The 23875-nt window shown below is 39.6% G+C and overlaps 1 protein-coding gene across 2 annotated transcripts in view; it reads right to left on the bottom strand.

Moving 5' to 3' along the window:
- Positions 1–23875, bottom strand: part of NPY (neuropeptide Y) — a 46167-nt gene that overhangs the window by 8204 nt on the left and 14088 nt on the right. Inside the window, exon 3 of one of the 2 annotated variants that reach the window (XM_033935202.1) lies at positions 10663–10743. In XM_033935202.1, coding sequence (XP_033791093.1) covers positions 10663–10743 — 81 coding nt within the window. Of the gene's footprint in view, positions 1–10658; positions 10744–23875 lie in introns of those variants that run through there. The other variant, XM_033935203.1, reaches the window with a different exon arrangement.

Raw genomic sequence — 23875 nt, forward strand, 5'->3', positions numbered from 1 at the left:
CCTAGTGAAATTCATAGAAAAATGTTGCAACAGTATGGAGATACCTGCATTGGTGAGAGAAGAGTGTACGAGTGGGTAGATGCATTTAAAAATGGGTGAACATCGATCCCTGATGAGGAATGCTACAGTTGTCCCAACATGGAAATCATTGTTGAGAAGATAGGTTGTGCTGATGCTATTATTCATGAAAACAGGCACATTCTTTAGAAGTTCTGACAAGGGAATTGGATGTCAGTATAGGATTTGCACATACCATTGTCACAGAAGTTCTAAAGCATCACAAGTTGGGTGCAGGGTGGGTGCCTAGGATGCTGACTGATGAGCACAAGATGATTCATATGCAGACTTCCACAGCCTTTTTGGCACAGTATAACGATGAAAGAGAAGGCTTCTTGGTACGTATCATTACAGGGGACGACACCTGGGTGCATCACTATGTGCCTGAAATCAAGAGGCAGTCTTCATTATGGCGTTACACATCATCTCCAGTCAAGAAGACGTTCAAGTCTCAACCCTCTGCTGCAAAGCTCCTGTTCACTCTCTTCTGGGATATGAATGGACCAATTTTTGAACACTATCAGGAAAAGGGCCCAACAGCAGATACAGTGCAATGTTGAAGGAGGAGCTGAAGCCAAAAATATGACGCCATCGCAGAGGACTTTTGTCTAAAGGCATTCTTTTCCTTCATAACAATGCATGTCCTCACACGACCACTGCAACTCTTGACACCATTTGGAGAAAGAGATTTTAGATCCTACAGCATTCTCCATACAACCCTGATCTTGTTCCTTCTGATTATCGTGTGTCTTGATCCTTGAAGGACGTTTTGAGAGGATGAAGATTTGGAAGCGATGACGAGATCAAAGAAGCGGTGCATTCCTGGTTGAAGGCATAAACAAAAATGTTTTCTTCCAATGGAATAAAGAAGTTGGTGCAGCAGTGTGAGAAGTGTGTTCAAAAGGAGGTGATTATGTAGAAAAATGACATATATAATTCAATTAGAGATACAAATTATATCTCAAAACATTCAATTTGCTGTTACTTTTTGAAATGCCCTCGTATATAGTATTTCACATCCAGATTAAAATACAAAGTACATTAAAGAGATAGGACAAAACACAAGCCCTCTTAGTAAGCTAGCTGTGGTAGAGGTTTCTACTGTAGCCCAAATGTAATGTAATGTAATGTAATGTAATTTATTTCTTATATACCGCTACATCCGTTAGGTTCTAAGCGGTTTGAAGAAAATATACATTAAGATTATAAATGAGAAGTAAGAAGGTACTTAAAAAATTCCCTTACTGTCCCGAAGGCTCACAATCTAACTAAAGTACCTGGAAATTAATAAAGAAGAGAAAATAAAGATGGTTGAAAAAAGCGCTACATACTCCGACTGATAGAAATTCAGATAATTTTAAAGAATAGATTAAATGAACAGATATATTTTAGGTTGTCTATAATTGTTTCATTAAGTCTTTAGATATACCCAAGTACACCACATTGCAATTGTAGCCCTAGGTGGATATGTGCAGCCAAGTACATTAGCAAAGTATATGCTGTGGGTTCACTTCAGATAACATCATTTGTGCCGTGTTCCACAGCATGTGAGGAGAAGCATCCCCCCTCCCCCCTTGGGGCTGCAGAGATAAGACATTTGGTTTAAAAACTATGGGAAATAAGTGAGCAGGGCGGGATTGGGGGCAGAATGGGGCAGGGTCACATGTCCTCTTTTTTCTTTTTTTTTAAGAGGAAATCTGGTAACTCTACTTCTTTTAAGTCTACAAGCCAGGTCTATACCAGATTAATAGGCCTGTGTTGGGACTATACTATAAGATCCTTCCAACACGGAGGATTACTAAAGTTTAGAGTGAAGTACACCTGATTCTGGATATCTGTACCGTTGTGTTGGAGTTGTTTATGAAACTGTTGCTGTTTAAGGATATTGCCTCTTCTGGATTTACCTAAGAAGAAGAAAAGGTTCAAGTGATTCAGCAAACCCTCTGGTATGGTCTACAGTTATTGAAGAGAGAGAGAGAGAGGAACATGTTTGGTTTATGCTTGCTCCGGAGCTCAGCTTTGAAAGTTGGCTCCTGCTTTGGGTCCTCAAAATACACACTTACAAAACTTTATGTGCCCTCTGCCAACATCCAAGAAACCAGAGGGTTACACAATAATCGTATTTCCTAATATAAGTTACTGTACTACCAGTTCAAACTGGTTAAGGTGTAAGTACTTCTGGATCCTTCTCGATTTCTGCATAACCCCCCCTCCCCCCAAAAAAAAAATTTAAGTAGAGTATTAACTTGATCAGTCATAGCCTATAATTTAGAATTATTCCTAGAAATTTTATTGATCTCTCCAAACTATACTTAATATTCCCCATCTGGAAAACCCAAATCAATCTGGTTGTCAAATACAGTCTTATTACCATAATGTAAAAATTTGGTTTTCTCTTTATTAAACTTTAAGGAGTTTTTCCTCATAAAAATACTAATCAAAGACATAAACTATGTTTGTTGAGGTAAAGTATTATAAAACGTGAACTCAGTTATAGATAGGATGGTAATCTCATCTGCATAAATGTAGACCTGGAATCCAGCTTTCTCTAATAGAATTCCCAAGGAAGATACCAGCACAATAGACAAAAAGGGGGAAAGGGGTGACCCCTGTGGAACCCTGCAAGTAGGTGTCTAACAAACTGAAAACTGTCCATTCATCTTAACCATATAGGATCTATACCGAAGAAAACCCCTGAACCAATTCAATACCCTACCAGTTATTCCCAATGCTGCTCAGTCTAGATAACTAAATTTCACAATGAACTAGGTCAGGGGTAGGCAATTCCGGTCCTCGAGAGCCGGAGCCAGGTCAGGTTTTCAGGATCTCCACAATGAATATGTATGAGATGGATGTGCATACACTGCCTCCTTGAGATGCAAATCTATCTCAGGCATATTTATTGTGGATATCCTGAAAACTTGACCTGGCTCCGGCTCTCGAGGATCGGAATTGCCTACCCCTGAACTAGGTTAAACACACTAGATAAATTTAGTTGCATAAGTATGACCTCCTTACCCTGACTGGTTATTTTCTTTTGATTCCCGTGTAGCAAATGGGATGCAGTCCATTTGCTGTGCCTGGACTCACTACTGCGGCTTTGTAAAAGAGGCCCTTAATTTAGGTGATCAGAAAACACAGTAAAGCCTCAGTGCTGTGTAAAATATTAAAGCCAGACTGTGAGACATGCAGAATATTAAACTGATTCAAGTAATTTTTCAAATACAATCTGACTAATCCCTCCATAATCTTAATGAGGTAGGGCATGGAGGCAACTAGTCTGTAGCTGGTAATCTGGGAAGAGTCTAAAATTATATTTTTACATTACATTACATTACATTAGTGACTTATATTCCGCCTTTACCTTGCAGTTCTAAGCGGATTACAGTATAATACAGCTGGACATTTCCAGGAAGTTACAATTTAGGGGATGCTTACAGTTCTAAGTGGGATATAGTGTAAGATAGCTGGGATTTTCTGGAAGTTACAATTGGGGGATGCTTATACAATAGATACATAAGAACATAAGAATTGCCACTGCTGAGTCAGACTAGTGGTCCATCATGTCCAGCAGTCCGCTCACGTGGCGGCCCTCTGGTCTAAGATCAGCACCCTAACTGAGACTAGCCCTACCAGCGCACGGGGAATTACAATTAAGGGGACGCTTACATAGTAGATGCAGGTGGATTACAGTTTAGGGAAGGTTTAATGGAGGAGGCAGAGGGGAGAAGTAGGGGAAGGGAGAATTGAAGAACACTAGTAGGGAAGAAGAGTTTAGGGTTGGTTACTTGTTAGGGTCGGTGGGGAGGTTGTATAGTTTTTTTGAATAGTAGGGTTTTGATTTCTTTTCGGAATGATTTAAAGTCACTTGTAGTTGACAACAAGTTGGAGATATAGGGGTCCAGTTTCGCTGCCAGCGTCGCTAGGAGTAAGAAATTTTTCCCATACATTTTAGGAAATTCACCAAATTCTAAATGAGAATTGAGCCATGATAACAATACAGATTTAAATGTATCTGGAGCAAACCATCAAATATCAAGCTATCAAGAATGCAGTGTGATTGGAAAATTTAATCACCAGCTTTTTAAGAACTAATATAGGTATTGAAGGAAATGAGTGCCATATTCTATTGGCCAAAGAAAAATCTGAACCAGAGTTAATTTGAAAAGATATATAGATAGATTTATCCTTCTCTATCAATGTAGCCTGAAGATTTTCTATCTTTGATTTGGAGTAGCACGTTTTAAGTTCTGATTTTGCACAGCCAGGATATACTGTATATATCTAAAACTGAAGAACCTGAAAATAGAAAGGGTTGGTGGTGGAATAGGGGTGGGGGGTGGGGTGTCTGGTATATTTTGGGCAGAAAGAGGGCAGGCCTAAAAAGTGACATTTTTTCACCATTTTAGAAGGAAAATGAATGTCTATGTTCTAGATTGATGTTGAGATTTATACCTGATGTCTAGGAAATCTAGCTATGGAACAGCATCCCACTGCATAGATTAGGGGGGGGGGGGGTTGCCCCATTATTCCCCCAGTATGTGATTGTAACCCCCTCCCCGAAGCTAAACTGGTAAGAGCTACCGGAATTTGGGACAGCTTCAGGAAAAATAAACATTTTCATTTCTAGAATGGTTAAGATAAACATTTATGTTGTTATTCCACGGCCATAAATGTTTGTGCTGTCATCACTTTTGACCCTATGATATTTTAGACTTTTTTTTTTCTAAACTAGATGTTACCACCTCATGTAACCAGCACATAAGCATCCATTTCCCCACGAATTGTAAAACAAGCTGTAAGTCAGCAGATCCTGTTTCAAGTGGAACTTGAGACACGACGATCTGGTTGTCTCAATTCTGATTTGAACATCCTTTTTAAAATGCCACTCCAGACATATAACAAGAAATAGGCTTTAAGTTCACCCCACGACGGTCAGCATTTTTTAAGCTGCTGAGAGCTGCAGGCTGACTTTAGCCTGGAGATTTGTTGCTGGGTCATGTTCAGGCTCTGGAACTGAATATCTAGGTAAGTGTAATAATAATAATAATGATAATAATTTTATTCTTATATACCGCCAAAGCCATGAAAGTTTGAGGCGGTTTACAACAAGAAGCGCTGGACAATTGTCACCCAGAAGTTAACTAGGCATCAACCAATATTCAGACCGGTACCTGGTTGGTTCAGCGGATAAAGTTAGGACTGCCTTTTTGCTGTACTAACTTTATGTGTTAACTGGTTAGCAGACTAAATATCACTGCTAAGCAGTTAAATGCCAGCACTGTCCAAGATGAGCCCCTGAACTGCCCTGGCACTAATCAAACAAGTGTCATGCCAGTCAGGCCATTCCCAATATCATATCCAGAGGATTTATGCCGTTGCCAGCTGCTGGTGTCCACATAAATGCTTTTTGATAAATTGACTCACACATACACAAAACATCTCTTGTAGACTTGACCTTTGTATGGTTGCCTTTGTACAGGGGTAGGCAATTCCAGTCCTCGAGAGCCGGAGCCAGGTCAGGTTTTCAGGATATCCACAGTAAATATGCATGAGATAGATTTGCATCTCAAGGAGGCAGTGCAAGCAAATCCATCTCATACATATTCATTGTGGATATCCTGAAAACCTGACCTGGCTCCGGCTCTCGAGGACTGGAATTGCCTACCCCTGCCTTAATAGTACTTCAGTTGAAAGACATAAAAATCTTGATCGTTTTAAGGGTTTACTTAAAAGTCATTTGTTTAAAGAAGCATTCACATTATGATGCCCTGCATTTCCTGACTCCGTTTATTAACTAGCAAGGAAACACAGGTTGATTTCCACCCCTTAAATGTTCTTTCCTTAAATGTTCTTCTTTTCTTTTACAATTGTATTTCATACCCTTTAAACTTATGTTTCCCGTTAGTCAAAATATCCTAGTTTTAGTTTTATCTGTGTTGTATTTTTTAATCCCTGATATTTTTTTTCTTGTAATTCGCTTAGAAGTCTAGATAAACAATTTTATCAAATTTTAGTAAAACCTGACACTTATAGAAATTACTTTTTTTCCTCATTTTTCTCTTTGTGTTTCTTGATCTTATCTTATAAGTTAAGATGAAAATGATATTCTTGCAAGACACATGTTACTTCTAGCGCTCAGTTTTACTTTTTTAGTTTCCCTTAATATCAGGCGAGAGTGTGGCGCAGTGGTTAAAGCTACAGCCTCGGCACCCTGTGGTTGTGGGTTCAAACCCACACTGCTCCTTGTGACCCTGGGCAAATCACTTAATCTCCCCATTTGCCCCAGGTACATTAGAAAGATTGTGAGCTCGCCAGGACATACAGGGAAAAATGCTTTAGTACCTGAATAAAATGCATGTAAACCGTTCTGAGCTCCCCTGGGAGAACGGTATAGAAAATTGAATAAATAGATCAGTTCAAATGGATAGGGTGGGGATTATGGTATTGATGTGTATTTATATGATTATTGGTTATGTGGTAGGGAGGGGTGGGAGGGGGGAGGGATAAGAAGTTATGTAATAAACAAATGATAGAATGTAAGTGATAACTGTATTGTTAATGTGACTGAATATATACTTACACTTTATGTAATTTTGAAAATGAATAAAAAATTGGAAAAAAATAAAAAATAAAAAATTGAATAAATAAATAAATAAATAAACTTAAGCATCAGGCAGTCTAGGTTGTTGCCTGGGGTAGCCCTGATATCTGGATGATGACAAAAACAGCTTCACTCAAAGAAAATAATAGGTAGTGACAACTGCACAAAGTCAAGGGACTCTCACTGCTTACTTGTACTGGCAGAAGGTGTGGGTGATTATTAATAGCTCATGTACTCATGTACTGTAAGTGGCTTAGAAAATTGCCTTACTTTAATACATATATATTGACTCAGTACGGCAGTTGTTACTATCTTTTATTTTCTTTTGAGTACAGCTGTTTTTCTTATCATCCAGATATCAGGCCTACCCCAGGCAACAACCTAGACTGCCTAATGCTTAAGTCAGCCCAGATATTGAGGGAAGCTAAAAAGTAAAACTGAGTGCTAGAAGTAACATGTGTCCTGTAAGTAAAGGAGTTCCCCCCACCCCCTCCCATTCATTGGTGCTTATTTCCTGTTCCAATTTCAAAATAAATAAGGGTTGAGGCTTCTGTCAATAGTGGCACATATATGTATAGGTTTGCAAAATGGCAGTCGTACACATGTAGGTGGAGGTGTAGCCTAATAGTTAGAACAGGGGCGATGAAGCAGCAGAGCCTGGTTCAAGCGGCTCCTTGTGATCAAGGACAAGTTAACTTAATCCTCCTCCCCCCTTTGTATCTGAAAGTGACAACAAGTTGAGAGTTACACATGTAAATTTTGGAATATCAGTTTACACGTGTAAATTGCCGTGTTTTTCCATTCAGGTTACCAATGTGTTTCGTTGTAAAATGGCTGCTCCTATTCCATGTGCAGGCAAACACACATGTATTTCAATCATAGAACAGGCTGTTTGCCGGCAAATCCAGTTCTATAATGTTGCCAGAATTGTGGAACTATGCACATCCCAACCTGGACATATCAATTCTGACTTCTACATTCTATCTCGAATGAGGCTGATAATTTTCTGAAAGGCAGTTCTTATATGCAGATGTTGTGGAAATAGGCATTTACCTATAGAAGCTGCCGAGGGATGCTGATCTTTCTCTGAATTGGTAGTTTTTATAGAATAGTTGCTCCTGCTGCATTATAGGGAAATATACATGTATTCCCTGTAGCACTAACAAGTCACCCTATCCAATAATAGATGGACTTTTCATGAATGAATTCCTCTTCCTTCTTATATTTAATGCATCAATTACTAGAATGGTGGTTTAAAGAAATAATTAAATATAAGGAAGAGGAATTCATTCATGAAAAGACCATCTATTATTGGATAGGGTGACTTGTTGGTGACTTTTTTTGTGAAGGGAAGTTTTTTGTGAAGAGAATTCCCTGTTGCACTATACATATGTTATAAATGTCTTCCTGTTTGATAGTGAACTTCCTAATTTGGGCTATCCATTTCTGACTTTGATAACCTACATAAAATTGGGCTTCACACGTACTCACTGCTGTCATGCAGACAAATCCCTTCTGCTCTATATTCTAAGATGCTACGAAAGCCCTTTTTAATGCTGAGTTATCTGCCCACTGCCAGAAAACGTTGCCGAAAAAAAGCAAGCTCGGAAGATAGGAGTGTGTACATTATTACACAGGAGAGCATGCAAGCAACAGTTATATTGTTTTTTCACAATTCAAATGGGTGGAAAATTCATGTCATTAACTCTTTGTTAGAAATCAATAATACATAGATCCCAGAGGGAACAGCTCATGTGCCTAGAACATCTCAGAGCACTGAAGCTCATTGCTTGGTATCAGATGCTGAGGGAATCAGCAGTCTATCACAGAGCAATTTATCAAGTGTCGAAAATCTAACACGGAAGCTAAATGCTGACTTAAAATGACTAATGCACTGTGTTTCATCCCAGTGATCTACTTTAGGCTATTTGCCACAGCGTTAGAGAAAAAGAAGAAAAATGGTACAAATCTCATGCCCATATCCATGCCTTATGTCAGCCCTGAAATAGTGGATAAGATGTTCTGAAAATGATTTATTTCTCTTCACAATAAAATCATAAAAATACAAATGTAATAGTCCAACCAGACCCTACACGGTCCGTGTTTTGGCGAACACACCTTCCTCAGGAATGACAATCGATACTCTGCTTGTCTCCAGTTAATTTTGACTAATTGCTCAAGACAAGTCTTTTGCCTTAAGTTCTTTTTATTATTATTATTTTTATTATGTTTTAACATCAATTGGACCCCTGAGGAAGGCATGTTCACTGAAACATGGACCGTGTAGGGTCCAGTTGGACTATTACATTTTTATTTTTATTATTTTATTGTGAAGAGAAATAAATCATTTTCAGAACATCTTATCCACAGACTTTTTTGTTTTTTCTTGTTGGATTCATTTTACTATGGTCTGCTGGGTCTTTCTTTTGTTTTTTTTAGCCCTGAAACAGTCTCAATACCATCCCACCGAAATGCCTGCATCCAGCTGCAGCCAAAAGACTGGTTTACTAAGACATTCTCCCTCAGATTCAGTAAACAGGGCCCAAATTTGGCCACAGATCCCAAATCTGTGCACAAACTAATTAGATAAGCCATAAATAATCAATACAGTTGTTAAATGACACTAATTAGGATTTGCGTCAATATCTGCCTATGTGCTATTATTACATTGGTTGCCTAAATTGTCTAGTGTGAAACTCAAAAAGGGGGTGAGGCCATGGAAGGGGCATGGGCGGATAAAGGGCGGACATTCGTGCATCCTACTGCCATTAGTGGAGTGCCTGGGTATGAGGATTTACACCAGGTTTCAGCAGGTGTAAATCCTCATACCCAGAATTGGGTGTGGGAATCAACATTAAGCGCTGTTTTATAAAGGCTGCTTGGCACAGGGCACCCTTTATTTTTATTGTAAATGATTATTTTAGGAAAGGCATAATTAGTAGAAAAAAGAGAGAGATTCTACCATTCTACAGATCATTGGTGAGACCTCTCATAGATTTCTTCAGCTCATTCTGTTTTTTGAGGAACAGGCATGGATAAAAATTATCCCCTCCCCTCCCTTTTACAAAACCACACAAGAGGTTTTTAATGCCAGCCAGCATGCTGAATGCTATGCGCTGCTCCGATACTCATAGGAACTCTATGGGCCTTTTTTACAAAGCCGTTTAGCGCGGGCCGCTGCGGTAACGGCCCCGATGCCCATAGAGATTTAAAGGGCTTCGGGGCTGTTGCCGTGCAGCAGCCGCTAGCGCGGTTTTGTAAAAGAGGTGGTATGACTGTCAGAGCAACGCAGAGCATTTGGTACCTTGGCCAACGTTAAAAACCTCTTGTGTGATTTTGTAAAAGGGGGGTATATTTTGGCTTGGCAGTTTCATTCTGCTCCATTGGGCTTCTACCTCAGTCAGCATGAGAGATGGGATCCAGTGCATGATCCTTTATTTACAGATATATAGAGGTTTCCTCTATTTCTTACTCCTCTTATCTCACCTAGCCCAGTTATCACAGTGATGGTCCTTCTGGAGCTCTGCAATCATAGGTCCTAAATGCAGCCACTAGATGTCACTAGTAAGTAGTGACAGACTCCCCTCAGGAATCATCAAAGCTACCTCTGCAGTTTTACCCTTCTAAAACCAATTGTGTACAGCCCAGAGAGGAGATTTGAGCTGGAAGCTGAATTTTGGTCCTCCGCATAGCAGTGCTTAACATCTCCACCTAGGTAACTTATGTGATCCATGGATTGACACTTTAAGATCTAAATAAAAGCTTGTCCCTGTTTAGTGAAAACGCTTCCAGGACACAAAAACACATTGAGCATTCAACTTCAGACAACTGCCTATTCATCAGATCAGTGAGTAAGAGCCATTAATGCACAGCAGCCCCTATTCATAAGAAATAGCAGAAGAAATGAGGTTTCACCCTATGGGTTTGAGATGGAGCATTCATATTTATTTTTGAAGTTGTACAGTAAAGTAAAAAAAATCACAACACATTTGCATGCTTACCTAGATCTAGGAATATTTTCTGTGCTTTCCCTCCACCAAACATCTGAGACCATTGTCTCTGGGTTCGATCTTTTTCCATATCTGTTGAACCGGAAAAGGTCATGTCAATTTCTAAGAGTGTGACTACATTCACAACATTCAAGTGTTTTAAGACAAGGTTTAAGACAAAGAGAAGAAGCTACTAGTGGAAAAGCTTATAAATTATAACTTTGTGCAATGCAAACCCTGAGCCCGGCTATACAGTCCTGCTTTGGAGTATGCTAGTAAGCATAGGTTCAGTATCACATAAGTGAGGTTTAGCGTCACCATACTCTGTGTATTACAAATGAAAATACAACAGCATCATCAATGTGTCTGCTCTGTTATTTGATTCTTCTCCTTAACATTTCTTTTTTTTTTTTCTCATTCCTTAAGTCACCTTCCTATGTCTCCTCTCATTTCTTTTTCCTCCTTATATTACGTATTATCCCACCTTTATTCTTTCCTTTTACACCACATTTTCCATTTCATTGCTTCTGTCATTTTCTCACTGTTGCATGTTTTTTCCATGATTACATTTTTCTGTGCTCCTTTTTTCTGCAGCCTCTTTGACCGTCGGTTTTCTGTCTTGTTATGGTCTCTATTTTGTTTTATCATTTATGTTTTCCAAATATTTTATGAATTGCCTTTTTGCTCATTTCAATTTTTTTTAACCTCTTTTCATTTATTTCATGGCGAGTATGTGGCACAGCGGTTAGAGCTACAGCCTCAGTACCCTTAGGTTGTAGGTTCAAATCCCATGCTGTTCCTTGTGACCCTGGTCAAGCCACTTATTCCCCCATTGCCTCAGGTACATTAGATAGCGTGTGAGCCCACCGGGATAGATAGGGAAAAATGCCTGAGTACCTGAATATAAACCACTAGGCTATAAGTACATAATAGCCTTCCTGAGTCAGACCAATGGTTCATCAAGCCAAGTAGCCCGTTCTCACGGTGGCCAATTCAGGCCAAAACCCAAAGAGTAGAAACATTCCATGCTACCTATCCAGGGCAAGTACTGGCTTCCCCATGTCTTAATAACTAACTGTGAAATGTCCAAACCTTTCTTAAAACCAGCTGAATACATTGTATGCTGAATCCATTATATATTAATTTGCTGCCTTGCCCTTTCTCAAGTCCAATACCTCTTATTTGTCTGTTTCCTCTCCCCAGCTTATTTGCCTCATCTCATGTCTCTACTATTTCCTCTTTTCCCATATATACTTTTTCATTTGTCTCATCAGATTCATCTCGCTTCTCTGAATGTGCTACTTCATTTATCCTTAATTTTTCCCCTTTCTCTGTAATTAGTTGCTCTTTCTCATTTGCATCTTTCTTCACTTCCAAGATCATCACTGAACTCATTCGTTTTCCTCTTTCTCAATTGGTCTTTCTGCCCTCCTTTGTCTTCATCTTCTGCCATTCTCCCATCTATCCTGCTGATGTCAGTTACATGTGATTTCCTAATAATTTATAGCTCCATGAAACTAGTATGAACAGTGGAAGAGGAAACAAAATTATGAAGGAAGCATCAGAAAAACCTCAATACGAGATGAGCTTTTTCTGATGCTTCTTGCTCTGTTTCCCCTCCTATCTTTTCTTGTAGAGATGGGAGAAGGAGTTTTCAGGATAAAATGGGTTGACCATCTCATTCTTTCTGTGAAAAAGAATGCAGAACTACATAGTACCATAGTAAATGACGGCAAGTGAAAACCTGTATGGTCTATCCAATCCACCCAACAAAGCGACCAGCGTTGTGCCTGCTGCTCCATGATACTTACACCCCTCTAGACTCTAAATTAAAACTGTCCACTTGGTCCTGGCCACAGTGAAGCAGTAAAAATTTTCAACCTGGACTCTTTTTAATTCTTTATTCATTTTCAAAATTACATTAAGTGTATATATATATTCAATCACATTAACAATAAATATATCACTTATATTCTATCATTTGTATATTACATAAATTCTTATCCCTCCCCCTTCCCATCCCTCCCTACCATAAATTCCATAATCATATAAATACATATTAATAAAATATCCCCCCCTTACCCAATTGAACTGATACATTTAAGGGAAACAGTTTCATCTAATCCGTACAATATTTTGTTAATGGTTTCCACACATCCTGAAATTTCTTGAAGTTTCAACCTGGACTCAACATGAATCAAATTCTAAACGAGTCAACATGAATTTACATTAGAATATGACTTCTATTGTTATTTCCTGTCCCCCCTAAGTAACCAAATTATAGCATGCTGAAGAGTGAAACCTTCACCATCATAAGAGTTCAGACTTTACTATGGGAAAATATGTTAGCTTTTGCTGTACGTTCAACAGACAAAAATATCAACTGGTAAGAAGTTTATGAGAGAACAAAGGAAATCAGGCTAAACAGAGAACACTATGGCAAAAAAACATTACATGGCTTATCCAGTCTTCCTATCCTCTGTATCTGTCCCATTATATCTTGTATTTTGATACTGTCTTGTCTCCAATCCTCCACTGGGTGGTTGTTCCATAGAACTGCCACCCCTTCTATAAACAAATATTTCCTTGCATTATCCCTGAATTCACCTTGTTTCACCTTCTTCCTATGACTCTCATGCCATATCCTCCTCTTCAGTAGAAGAGATCCATCTCCTGTGCATTTAAACCTTGGCTATATATCTATAGCTATCAATCTGGATATAAATAAATAGCTATAGCTATAAAGGGGGGATGAGCTCTGAAACAACCTTACCTCCCCTCTTCGGAACTTGAGCTCTCTCCAAGTTTTCCGCAAACATCTGAAAACCTGGCTTTCTCAAAAAATGTAAGTCTCCCTCCAACTTAGGAATCAAGGAAACTCTTATATCTTGGCATCCCAAGTCCTCGAAATTTTCTTCACACTTCTACCTCTAACCCTCTGTTGTAGTTCCTTCCTATTTCTCCTACTGTAAACCGCGTCGAGCTCTACGAACGTGGAGATGATGCGGTATTCAAACCTAAGGATTAGATTAGATGTTACCAATATGGGCCAATATTAAGACAGATTATTTTACTGTTAAGCCCCAGTTATAAGTAACTAGGACTCAGTGCATAAAATGGGACCTGCACCAAACTAGTAGACGTTAGTGGTAAAGTACCATATTGATAACTATGCCCACGTTGGTAATTGCACCCCATAATGTCTTTATCACATCTCTTGTTTTATTTATTTATTTCAAATATTCATATTCCGCATATCCTACAATTCTATGCGGATTACAATAAAACGTCCAAAACTGGTAAAAGACATACAAGTAACCATAGGCAGCGGAACACTTTTTGTTTGGGGGGGACCCATGAGTTCTGCCCCAGACCCCACCCCCATAATAGTACTAATTGTAATACCATTTTTCCCATTCATCTTTCATATATACACACAATATAATCTTATTAACAATGCATAATGGTTAACCACAAAATTAAACTACGCAAAGCATACATGTTTCTCAACATTCATTCCTACTAGAACACCTGGCCTTGGTCACACATGCAGATAACCCCTATGCAAATACAGGACCACAAACTAAAAGTACTAATATATGCAAACAAAACTCTAAGATTCAAGATTCTGCATGCAGTACAACCCCCAGAGAAATAGAAGCAAATGCATTTCTTCCTCAACAAGATAGAGCAGGACAAAAAGTTATTTACGATGTCAAATGTGATTAGGACAAGAGGTCATGGACTGAAGCTGAGGGGGGACAAGCCAAGGACAAATGCAAGGAAGTTCTGCTTCACACAGCGAGTGGTGGACACCTGGAACGTTCTCCCAGTGGAGATTGCTGCGGAAACCACCGTTCTAGGATTTAAGGGCAAGTTAGATGCACATCTCCTCGAAAGGTGCATAGAGGGATACGGATGACTAAGTTTTCACCAGGTTACACCTGGCTGGGCCTCCGCGTGAGTGGATCACCGGACTTGATGGACCCAGGGTCTGTTCAAGAGATATCAGTTCTTATGTTCTCTCCCTTCCCACTACTCCACCTGTGCAGCATCTCTCTTTTCCTCCTTTCCTAACCTCCACCCCCTCCCCTTGCATATGTCCTTCCCAACCCTCTCCCAGTACGTGCAGTATCTGTCTTTCACAACCCCCTAAGCATCTGTCCTTCCTGTCTTCCCAACTCCCTACCCCCTGCACCCAGCTTCTCCTTGACAGGCTCTGCACCCAGCCACCCCCTCTGTCAGACTCTCCACCCAGCCTCTTTCCCTCTCCTCCCTGACATACTCTGCACACTCCCTCCCTCTCTCTGCACCCTGCCCCTGCAGCTTCTATGACTCGCTCCTGCAAATTCTCACGATTCGTGAGAATTCGTGGGAGCCAATCAAAGAAGCCTCTGAACGCTGAGTAAGAGCGTCAAAGTGTGCTCCCACTCATAGCCGCTCAGCACAGAAGAAACTAGCTGTGACTGGCCGGTTAGCAGCGGGACAGGAGCAGGAAAGCTCGCCCCTGCCCGCTTCACCCCTGGACCACCAGGGATAAAAGTGGCATATAAAACTAGCAATTTTTGAAGAGGCCACAGCCCCTGTGGCCTCCCCCATTCTGGCGTCTATGCAAGTAACAAATTCCAATCTTATACTACAAAACATATTACAATAATTAAGAAAAAAAAACACAAAAAGAATAAAATAAAACAATAAAACACTAGGGGTCCTTTTTCTAAGGCGTGCTAGCCATTTTAGCGCACGCTAAATATTAGCGCGCATTAAATGCTAATGCATCCATAGACTATAATGGACGCATTAGCGTTTAGCGTGCATTAAAACGCCTAGCGCACCTTAGAAAAAGGACCCCTAGATTTCTCCACCTTCTCCCACTTTACTGAGAAATGACTGTTGGCACATAATTCCCTTCTTCAATTTGAAAAAGTGTGCAAAAAAGTATATACATTTAGATCTTTAATTTTGCTTTCCCATATGCTCTCTAACAGTGTTTTTCCGCAGGAAAAAGGCGATAGTGCCTATATATAGGTCTCTGATGAGACCTTATTTGGGGCCCCTTTTACAAAGTCATGGTAGCGATGATGCCATGGTAAATGCACTGATGCACATAAGAACTGAATGGGCTTTGGTGCATTTACCACTTTGTAAAAAGGGCCCTTGGTGAACTGTGTGCAGTTCTGGAGACTGAATCTTCAAAATTATCTTAGGAGAAATTTATATTAAATTACTTTAAATGTAAGCAGGTTGTTTATGACTTAGGTCTAGATTTGTTATGTTACAGTATATATATATATATATATATATATATATTTGTTCAATACCTTCTCCTTCTCTCTTGATATGGACTAGACCAGTGTTCTTCAACCACAGAAATCTCCTGCATGTGCATCAGGCCCAAAACAGTGTTCTTCAACCGTCGGTCCACGGTGCGATCAATGCGGTGTTATCTTCGAGCCAGCTCCCTCTTCCTCACTGATTCAGTGCACAAAGCCACAGGCAGTGGCTCCTATGTGCGTTCTGCGCTTGAACCGGAAACCTTCTCTCTGACGTCGCAACATCAAGGGAAGGCATCCAGATGAGGCGTGAGATGCGCAAGGAGTCGCTGCCCGCAGCTTTGTGCACTTCATCAGTGAGGAAGAGGGAGCTGGCCTGAAGCTAACACCAAGGGCGGCATAAAATGGCCAGGCGGGAGCAGGCTAGAAGGTAAGGCATAGCATGGAGTGAGGGAGACAACAAGGTAGGGGGGAATGATTTTATTTTTGAATTTAGTGATTGAATTATGTCAAGTTTGAGAATTTACATCTGCTGTCAGTATGCTTTGTGTAATTTAATTTTATGATTAACAATTATGTGTTGTTAATAAGATTACATTGTGTGTATCTATAAAAAATGAATGGAAAAAATAGTGTTTCAATTAGTACTATTATGGGGCGAGGTCTGGGGTGGAGATTAGGTAGAGATGGGCAGGGTCTGGCCCACAACTTAGCCCAGTGTTCTTCAACCGCTTGTCTGCAGACCGATGCCGGTCAACAAAATAATTCTTTTATTTCTGCTGGTCCATAGGTGTATAAAGGTTGAAGAACACTGTTCTAGATCATTTATAAATACATTGAACAGCAGCGGTCCGAGTACCGACCCCTGTGGAACACCATTCATGACCCTCCTCCAGTCAGAGTAGGGCCCTTCACTCCTACCCTTTGTTTTCTACCCGCCAACCAATTTTTGATCCATCCATGTACATCTCTTTCCACCCCATGGTTCTTCAGTTTCCGTAGTAGGCGTTGATGGGGTACCATGTCAAAGGCTTTTTGGAAATCTAAGTATACAATGTCTATGGGGTCCCCTTTGTCCATCCGTTTGTTAATTCTTTCGAAGAAGTGCAATAAGTTTGTTAGGCACGATCTTCCCTTGCAGAAGCCATGTTGGCTTGTTTTCATCAGTTTATTCCTTCCTAGATGCTCGTCGATGCTGTCTTTTTTCAGAGCTTCCGCCATCTTCCCCAGAACTGAAGTCAAACTTACCGGTCTGTAGTTCCCCGGGTCACCTCTCGATCCTTTTTTAAAAATGAGCCAGATGGTCCCTGAGGACTGGGTTGAAAACCACTGCTCTACATACCGAGGATCATTTTAGTAGTCATTTGCTGAGCTGACTACTTCCTTTATTGAGTTCAAATTATTTTAATTCAAATTAAAGAATTAATTATAAATGCAGTAAAATACTATATGCCCCCTACTCAATAAGGCACATATAAGAGCCAAGTTCCCACAAAAGTTACTAAATAGTTAATAAGAATCTATTAAACACCAAACTTTACGAAAATGTGGCAAATATCTTTTCACTGCTGCTACCTCTTCACACTCTCATACCAAACATACAGGATTTCTTTTTTTTTTTACTGATTTTTTTAGATGAAAAAGTACATCAAGCATGCCTCAAAGCAGTCTAGTCCATATCAAGAGAGAAAGAGAAGGCATTAAACAAATATATATACTGTAACATAATAAATCTAGACCTATGTCATAAACAACCTGCTTACATTTAAGGCAATCTAATATAAATCTCTCCTAAAATAATATAATCTCTTTTCCCTATTTAATAGCTGTCTTTCTAGCTGATCCAGTTCAAAGAAAACATAATTGATGTCTGGAAATGTATTCAAATGCTTGGAAGGAAAATTTTAAAAAAGAAACACCAAGAGCCATAACTCTTGCTATTAATAATAGAAATTGCTTACATCTAACTTATGTAACTCTTGACACATCAAGAAAAACTTGAACTTTTCCCCACAGAAGAAAAAAATTACACTTTCTAAAGTAATTTTTCAAAACACAAATTTTATCATTTTCTGAAGAGAAGGAGACCAGGAGGGTAGCAGGAGATGAAATATTATTCAGAGTAGTATCTCCTGAGTAGTCAAATTCACCATCTCATCTTTCCTAATGGACAATTCATCCACTATTTCCACACCCTCTCCTCCTCTCAAAATCTTATTAGGTAAGTAATAACATTTTATGATAATAATCATTTCAACATTCATCAAAGCTAATAGTTCCTTGAAATATTTTCTCAAAAGGATCTTACCAGATAGTAAACCTCAAGTTGGTAGCCCTAATCTGATTTTCCAGCATCTCCACCTGTCTATGTAAAAACAGGCTGCCCATAATTCTCCATTTTTTGTAGCATACCAATTTGCGACTCATGCTTCTTACAGATACCATGTAATAGACTCATTTTGTTATCCACATCTCCCATCTTGGAGACCACTTGCTGAGAAAATCCACAGAGCTGCTGAACTAGACTATGTAGCATTGTATCTGTCTTCTTAGCCATCAAACAAATAAATTTCCACTGAGGACTCCTTCCAATTTATATTTTTGGGGAGGTACATTCTCCATAATTGCACATAGTATACCAAATGAGGCACTATTCCTTTTTTTTATAATAGAGGAACTATTCCTTTTTTTTTCCTGTTGACTATTCTTCTTCCTCTGAAACCAAGCATCTTTCCGGTTTTTGCCATTACTTCTTATCTATATATTTGGTGACCTTATAGTCAGATAAAATCACTTCCAGATCCCACTCTTATTTTGTGAACAAAAGAACTTTACACCCTGTACTGTATAAGAACATAAGAATTGCCTTACTGGGACAGACTGAAGGTCCTTCAAGCCCAGTACCCTGTTTCCAACAGTATTAGCCAACCAAGGTACCAAGCACCTAGCTACATCCCAAGTAGTAAAACAGTCTCCTGGGTTCTTGCATCTAAATGCATGGCCCTATATTTTAACAATAAATCATAGTTACCAAATTGTAGACTGTTCTTGAAACTTTGCTAGATACCTTCCCATTTTCTACACCTTTCAGGAGGGCAAATCTTTCCTTAAAATCCTGTTTATTAGACAGCATTGGTATCACAATACAAGCCACAAATAAAACAATGTTACAATACAAGCAAACAAACAAAGCCCCATGGTAGGCTCTGATCCACAAAGAGCAAGTCTTTCCTGAAGGTGTTCTACCATATTGCTTATGACAATGTTGAGAAGTTCTGGACTGAGGACCAGATCCTGCTAATTTGCATGGTATAGGTATCTGAAAAATTAGATTTGTCATCACTATCCTAGTTCTCTATTCTAATAATATATTTTGTTTTGTATATTGCTACATACTTTAGCATGAAAAGTTCATACCTGTTTTCATAAACAGGTTGATTTTAAAACGCATTGCATGAGTTTACCCTTTATATCTTTGTATGTTCAATGATTCAGGGTGCTCCATGCTTATAGCTGGACAAAGGTAAGCCCAGCAGAGCCCTAAAGTATCATGATTCTTAACGACTCTTCCACTTCCTTCCTCCATATTTCTAAAATGTTTTGTAAATATTTTTGCAATCAAGTGTCCACTCCAAAGCTCTTGGAACAGAAGAAGATGGCTAGTAGACTACTGCATAGAAAAGTATGCACAGACTGAGCATGTCACCTTGCAGGGGGTTAAATAACAGTGAAGCATTTACATCATTCAAGAAGATAAGTTCAGAGATGGGCAATATATTATTTTTCACGGTAATCTATATAGACTAGTAACTATAACATATTCCTGTTTCCTAAGGAAACTATTGACTGTTTTAAATTACTTTTGGAAAGTAATTTACTCAACAGTTGTTACTTGTTACTTTCTCATATATTACCAGGGATATGTTGTCAGTAATATATTGCTGGTACTATTATTTTTACCCTTCAGTTTATTTTCTTTCATTTGACAACTGACATTCTTTTCTCTCAGATTTAGATTCATTGTCTATTGTTCACTGCTTTATCTTCTCAGGAAAGATGGCATATTAAATTATAATAAGCAATAAACTATAAGATGTTATTTAGTAATATATTACTTGTCCATCATTGTGTAAGCTACATTGAATTCCCCATGCCCAGATGTTGCCAGTAATGGGATGAATAACTATCTCCTCTACAAAGATGCCCTGCCTAATCTTTTGCTGTAATGGGGAGAAAGGGTCAGGTTTTATCCCCACAGAGGTCCAGGCTGCTTCAAAGCCTCATCTGTATTGATACTATGATGTTCAGCTGGAAGAAGAAGCACAGGAGATGGGGGGAAGGAAATACTTTCCTCCCTCCATTTCACTCCAGTTGGACACATGTTTACCTAGTTTTTCAGAACAGAATGTAGCTGGGGCCACATTGTCAAGCAGCTACTTCCAAGAAAATCTAGTAGGATGCATAATCCAATGTAAAAGTGTACTCATGGCCAGACTTCCCAATGTCATCTGGAGTAGGCTGGCTACAGGTATTATAAAGATGTTCACAGAAAGAGACAGACAGCAGGTTTATAGGGAGAAGACAGAGCTCTGCCTTCCACTTTCAGCTCTACCTGCCTATACCAATATCAGCTTCCCTGCCCTCCTACCTCTAAATTTACTGTCATTTAGGTCTAGTGGTCATTTGTATCTATCATAGGTAAGTTATCATAGGTAAGTTATCTGTTAACAGCGGGATCTGGATAGTCCCAATTGTCGCCCATAAACACCCCCTCCTATTCTTCTGTCTCAAAATAATAAAGAAACAATACACGTAATTTGGAATATAGCCGCAGCTCAATTTATTAAACAAGAACAGCAAATAAATTAATTTGCATATATTAACATCCTCAACACCTTAAACTTCAATAGAACAACATCTGCAAGCTCCTCCCGAGCTACCCGGTGTAAGCATCAATAAATTGCCCCCGACCCCGCCATAAACAGCAAGAGTCTGGGGGTGGCATGGCCTTATGCCCCTTTAACCGGGTCACCAGACCCCAAGGCACGGCTCCCAACCGGCCCACCGCTCATCGCCGGATGAGCCCCAGCACCCAGTAGCTCAGGAGATCCGCCTTCCCGAGCTACTGAGGCCACCTTAATGGGAGGGTGGGTGGGAGAAAAGCCGCCCTGGAGGACTCTGGAAAAGCCGAGTCCTCCAAGGTCCCGGCTTTATTACCTCCCCCATGCCACCCTACCTTCAACCTGCCAATCGTAAGCCTACCTTTTGGCGCTAACCACTCCCCCCCCAACTATATCACTAGCTCTTTCCTAGACTCTTCCCTCCCCTCTAACAGCCTGCCTCGCGGGCTATATATGGGCCTCCCAGCCCCGTGTTAGCCTTCACCCGTCGAGACAGGCTCTCGGGCTACTCTAAATAAACTAGTGACAAAGCAGTTTGTGTATCTTTGCTGATAGTGACCCGTAGTTATTTCATACTTCTTAAACTAGAAGCATAGATGTGGGGAAACTTTTTGGAACAATTAATGTAGATCGTAGTTGAATGCTTATACTGCAGTAATAAGAAATAGGTAACGAGGGGGGGAAAGAAAGGGGAAGGGAATGGTGACTTGTATACTGCCTTTTTGTGGCTTTTGGCATTTCAAAGCAGTGGGCACTTGGAGGATTAGGTGCTCAGGGTCACAAGGAGCAGCACCAGGATTTGATCTCACACTCTGGGTGCAGAGGCAACAGCTCAACTAGTGAGCTAAGCATCCTAGTGTCCCGGCATGCATTAGATTATGAGGTTAATTTGAAAAGTTTGGTAAAATAGCAAGTTAAACATTGAGGGCTATATACTTAATCCAGGAACAATAGGTTAAGTCTGAGCAGACAATTAAGATTCCCCTCTCAGGCTATTTAATCAAGTCATGGTCATTTATCTAATCCCCATGAGCAGTTGCAAATATCAATCTTCAGAATGGTGGGCATGAACATAAATTCCCCTTCTGAAATGGAGAATACACATGTACGGTATATATTTTGGTCAGGCCCCCAGTCCTGCCCTAACAGTACCCAAGCCACGCCTCCTTGCAACATGCACATAGTCACGATTTGCATACGTAAATCCAAGCTTTCTAAAATCGGAGCTTCTATATGTATTTGAATAGTGTGTGTAAAGTGCCAGAATTTACATGTGGAAAGCTCAACTAGGGTTTCTTAAATAAATACTTTAATTTCCAGTGTGACACCTCTCCTTTTTACATAGATCCATCAAGGTTTTAATTTTTCCAGTAATCCAAAGAAAAGTAATTTTCTCATTTAAAGCTTCCACATTTAAAAGCTTGTTATACACAGAGAAAATAACTTATAAAGGTATACACATGAAAAAACAGGCCACCAGAAGACAGAACCTTTCTTTATACAATCTGGATATATATATATGGTCCCGAGGGCATAGTCTAAGTGGAGCAAGGGCACTGTTGCAATGTAAAAGGCAGGTTATAAATAATTTTTTTAAAAGGAATTTTATAGACTATGCACAGATATATGTAAACCACATGTACACATATACACCTTCTTTGCAGCAGAGGAAATATGTGTAAGAGAATTTGTACACTACTGAGGTCACTGTAGAGTACCTACAGCTCAGTATTCAAAAGCCCTAATCCAGGTAGCAGCACCTGTTACCCACATAAGCACCTCTGGCCAGGGCCTGCCACTGATTTTCGGTACATTATCTGGAAGGTCTGGGAGGGAGATTCCCCTCCCAGGCTATCTAATAAAGTTTTGGTCATTGATCCAGCATAATAAATTGTCAAGATATCTACCAGCTAGATCCTTGTGTTCTTCGCATAGGGATCTATTTGAACTGCCAGGTTTGAAATTAATTAAGTTGTCATCTACAGGAAGTAGGGCTTTCTCGTATGCTGGCCCAGCTCTTTGGAATTCATTATTAAGCAGCTTTCATGGTGATTGCACTTATTTAACTTTTCATAAGATGATTAAATCTATCTTATTTCAGCAGCATTTTATGTAATAACTATTTTGAGGGCTGTTTGACTATGATCTAAGCTGTAGACTGATTTTTATTTGTTTGCTAGACTAAGATCTTTGGGGTTTGTATATGTATTTTACTGATGTAATACTTTTTTCTTTTAGCTTGTGAATATTGTAAACCGCATAATACTTGGTTGTCAATAGCGGTATATCAAATTGATAGATCCAATCCAATGCCTTATTGTTCTTTGGGACAGAGAAAGATATATCATTGGAGGGAGGGGAGGACGAGGATTTTAAGCTGGCCACTGCCCTGTTATTACCTTTGGCAGGTTTCAGGCAAACTCAGATTCTAACTCTCACTTATCTTCTACCTGAGATTCCCAAAGCTGTCCTGGGGATCCCACAGCTAGCTGAGTGTTCACAGTATCCACAGTGAATAAACACAACAATCAATTTGCATCCTAGTATATGTTAATTTACCTTATGCATATTCAGTTTGGATATTGTAAAAATGTGAATAGCTGTGGGGTATCCAGGACAGCCCTGAGTTACACAGCTTCCAAGCACTGAATGACAGATTGATGGTGCTTTCCTTACACAAACTAATTTGCAAAAACAACTTCACACTGTAACTCTCAAGCGACATAGCTGACAGCTCAGTCAAAGTTTTTAACGGAGGAAAGAGCCTCAGGTTTATCCCTCCACTTCCTTTCGTGCTTTCCTTAAACTAAACATAATCTAAAAAGGTTCATTCACATCACAAAGAAAGGAGAGAAAGAGGAATCCAAAATTACATAAGAAAATAAGAAAGGCTAAAATCTAATTCCTGGATTCTATATAGGTCATCCAAATTTGGGTGCTTAGAGCAGATGCACGCGCAACTTAACGGGTTAATAAGGTGTCAACAATCAATAATTGACATTAATTGGCAAGAATTCAGATATGCACATATATCTACCCTAGGCGCTTTTC

Source organism: Geotrypetes seraphini, chromosome 2 (assembly GCF_902459505.1).
Source record: "Geotrypetes seraphini chromosome 2, aGeoSer1.1, whole genome shotgun sequence".
NCBI classification, from domain to species: Eukaryota; Metazoa; Chordata; class Amphibia; order Gymnophiona; family Dermophiidae; genus Geotrypetes; species Geotrypetes seraphini.